Below are 3780 nucleotides of genomic sequence, written 5' to 3' on the forward strand. Positions count from 1 at the left end.
CTACCCACACCTAACAACTGTATTTTTATTTCCTCCATCAGCTCATCCCCCACAGTTATTACCTTTTTGTTTCCACTTGACCCTCCCTTCTAGATTGTAAGCGCTAACGAGCCGGGCCCTCTGATTCCTCCTGTATTGATTTGCATTGTAAGTGTACTGTCTGCCCTCATGTTGTAAAGCGCTACGCAAACTGTTGGCGATATATAAATCCTGTATAATAATAATAATAATAATATTTCTAATGCTGCAGCAAAAACAAACTTTTCTCTGTATCTTGGATAAAGGACAACTGAAATTCCACTCTTTTCTTTTTATTCCACAGTCTGAGATTTCTAGTAAAGGATTAACCAATTTGGTTAATTTCTCATTAGGAACTGCCCCATATTTCCAGTGCCAAATTTTTAGATTTTTGTATTCTATTTTTTTTTTTAATATATATTTTAATTTATTTTATTGTCATAAACCAAGTGATACAATGAAATGAAGATGTGAATCAAGCATTTATATGTATGTTTATTTATTTATTTGCCTCATCAAAAAAAAAAAAAATATAAATAAAAACATTGCAATGGGAAATCAGACAATTGTAAATGAATTTTTTCTCTCTGGGCTGTCAGACCTTCCAGCTCTTCAGCTTCCTCTATTTCTCTTCTTCCTTTTCATCTACTTTCTGACAGTAATCTGGAATTTGCTGATCATCTTCCTCATTGTCACAGATTCTCACCTCCATGTTCCTATGTATTTCTTCCTCGGGAACCTGGCTGGTTTAGATCTCTGTTGTTCTACGGTCACTGTCCCACGAATGTTATTTGACCTTTACACCAAGAGAAGAAAGATTACCATAACAGCTTGTAAAACCCAAGTCTTCTTCTTTTTATTATTTACCACTTCAGAGGCTCTTCTGTTGACTGCCATGTCCTATGATCGATATACCGCTATATGTCAGCCATTACATTATACACAGATCATGTGTTGGAAAGTGTGTGTACAGTTGATGTCCATTGTGTGGTCCCTTGCTTTTACCAATGCTGTGGTTCACACACTTTTTGCCTTAAATTTATCATTTTGTGCATCCGATATTATAAAAAGTTTCTTCTGTGACCTCCCCCAGCTGTTTCAGATCTCCTGCAATGACACCTACATCAACATTGTGCTTGTTTTTCTTCTTAGTAGCTTTCTTGGTGGTGGGTCTTTGATCGTGATGTTCATGTCTTACACTTATATAATCAAAACTGTCCTAAAAATGCAAGTTAAAGGGAAAGGAGGTAAAGTTTTCTCTACATGTTCCTCTCACCTGGCAGTGGTCTTTATATTTTATTTCTCCATTTCTTTTAATTATTTTCGCCCAAGCACTAATAATCATTTTGCTGCTGATAAAGTGGTGTCCGTCTTTTACACTGTGATTTCTCCTCTCTTCAATCCTCTGATATACAGTCTGAGGAACCAGGAATTCAAAACCGCAAGTCTTTCATTTTTTAGGAAGATTTTCCAACCAAAAGATAGAATTCATCCAAACTAAACCCACCTTCATTGAGGTCACTAAAAAAGATACAAGTGCATTTTTGTAGAATACGTTTTACTGAAAAAACTGTGATTATGTGGTAAAGTCTTTCATAAGAACTAGTTCTAGCAGATAGAGTAGATTATTGTAAAATGTATTTAGATGTCCTTCTATAGTATCACGATAATTTAGGAACTTATTGAACACTAATTATGGTAACAATGGCCTCTATTTTACCAAAATTGAGCTGATGATCCATTAGTAAAATGCCTATACAGACAATTGGGGTGAATTAGAGTGGAGACTTCCTTGGGGGGGGGGGGGGGGGGGCGTGCCCAAGATGGCCATGAGAGGCCGCATATTCAGGAGCTCTGCTGGCATTACCTGCTATCCTGTTCCTTCTGGGCTCTATTACCATCAGTGAAGTGGGGATTACACCCGGATGAGATGCCACTCTTCCAGGACAGCTGCAGGCAAGGGGAAGAAGCTCAGATTAATGCAGATTCCTGCAGATTGAGGAGGTAGGAACTCTGCCCCCTCACGCATGAGTGGAGCGCCACACCAAAATGCAGTCTAATATGGCATCCCAGACGGAGTCTCCGGAGCCAGATGCATCCCCTCATCCCAGCTTTGTCGCTGACTTAATGTCTGCAATCGCCTTGTGTCAGGCTGCCCTTACTGCAAAGATAGAGGCAGTACAGCTTGATATAGGCATAATGAGGCAGGGTGTGGATAAGCTCCAATCACATGTCTCAGAGTTGGAGCAACGGATAAGCCTCATGGAAGGCACAGTCACTGAGCACTCATCTGCCCTCCGCAGCCTGCAAACAAAGATGAAAGCATTGGAATATAAAGCAGACGATGCAGAGAACCGTAACAGGAGAAATAATCTCCCTCTGGCCGAGGGAGTAGAGGGCTCAAATCCTGTGGAGGACCTACTGAATACTCTGCTGCCCAATGTTCACTTCTCCTCCTTTTTTACTGTAGAGAGAGCAAGCTGTGCTCCACCCATGCTGGGCATCCCGGGGGCCCCACCGAGCTCTTTCATCATGCGGCTTCGGAATCTCCCGGACAGAGATGAGGTACTTTGTGCCGCTAGGGGAGAAGTTCACTAGCAAAATGGCAAACTCCTCATATTCCCTGATTACTCCATTATAGGGATGGGTGAACAGTTCAGCCCGAGCATAAGTTTGGGCCAAACTTTAGCTGTTTGGACATACGATGAACAGCCGAACAAACGGGACGTTCAACCGTTCGTTCCCTCCCCCGAACCAACCACAATGCATTGTGGTGCTGAACAGTGCATTGCAAGCCCTGATTGGCTGAAGCAGTGAAAGCTTCAGCTGATCAGGGCACAGAGCACTGTCAGAGTCATGATTGGACACTGTCATCATGACTTTGTCCAATCATGGCTCATTCCCGCCCCGCAGTATAAAAGTATTCTTTTAATGACAGCCATTTCCAATGTTATTTTGGTGTGGAGAGAGATAGATCAGGGCTCTGTTCAGTGCTATTAGTTAGTTAGTGTGCTACACTGTGCTATTTTGCTTCAATTGTCAGTGTAGAATATTAGTTTAGTGTCTCTCTAGGGATAGTGTGAGTGTAGTGAGGAGGACCATCATTCAGCTTTGCATAGTGTGCAGCTAGAGTAGTTTCACTGTAGTGTAGTGAGACCGTGTTAGTAATCTTTACATTAGTGTATAGCTAGAGTAGGCACAGTTTAGATAGCATCAATGTAGTCTATTTGATTGTGTTACTGCCAGTTTAATGCCATATAGTTTTGTGTGTGTTACTGCCAGTTTAACGGCTTATAGTTTTGTGTGTTACTGCCAGTTTAACGCCATTTATTTCTGTGTGCGTTACTGACAGTTTAATGCCATATAGTTCTGTGTCACTGTATGTTTGGCACATTATATTGCAGTATATTATAGTGTATCCGTTGAGCATGTCTGTGTAGTGTGAGTACTCAAATTAAAGTGCACCAAATTAAAGTGCACCAAAGAGCATCCACGTACAGATTTCAACTTCTTCTTTACATTTGCTTATAGGCACTGCCCCCTCCCACCCAATAATGTCTGGGAGAACAACAAGGAGAGGCAGACGTTCCCTTGGTACTGTAAGGGGGCCAGCAACAAATGTGTCCACAGGCAAAGGTGGACATGGTGGCCAGTCCATAGGCAGGGCATCATTTCCTCTGTTTAGTGAGTTTGTCCATGCTATCCAGCCACAGCATGCAGAGGAGGTGGTGGGCTAGCTTAAAAACCTTCCTCATCCTCCTC

General features: G+C 41.8%; 1 protein-coding gene across 1 annotated transcript; it reads left to right on the top strand.

Annotated features, from left to right (window-relative positions):
* The first annotated feature begins 266 nt into the window (after nucleotides 1-266).
* LOC143925358 (olfactory receptor 8G17-like) lies at nucleotides 267-1796 on the top strand. Its single transcript, XM_077449927.1, has one exon. It carries the CDS (start codon nucleotides 506-508, stop codon nucleotides 1517-1519), a length of 1014 nt encoding a protein of 337 aa, XP_077306053.1. The 5' UTR covers nucleotides 267-505; the 3' UTR covers nucleotides 1520-1796.
* The last annotated feature ends 1984 nt before the right edge of the window (nucleotides 1797-3780 follow it).

This window comes from Lithobates pipiens, unplaced genomic scaffold (assembly GCF_037356315.1).
Source record: "Lithobates pipiens isolate NorthernLeopardFrog02 unplaced genomic scaffold, aLitPip1_a1.2 Scaffold_22, whole genome shotgun sequence".
NCBI lineage: Eukaryota > Metazoa > Chordata > Amphibia > Anura > Ranidae > Lithobates > Lithobates pipiens.

Bases quoted from the DNA above. Each gene is read 5' to 3' on its own strand.
- LOC143925358 (XM_077449927.1), top strand. From the start codon at position 506: ATGTATGTTTATTTATTTATTTGCCTCATCAAAAAAAAAAAAAATATA.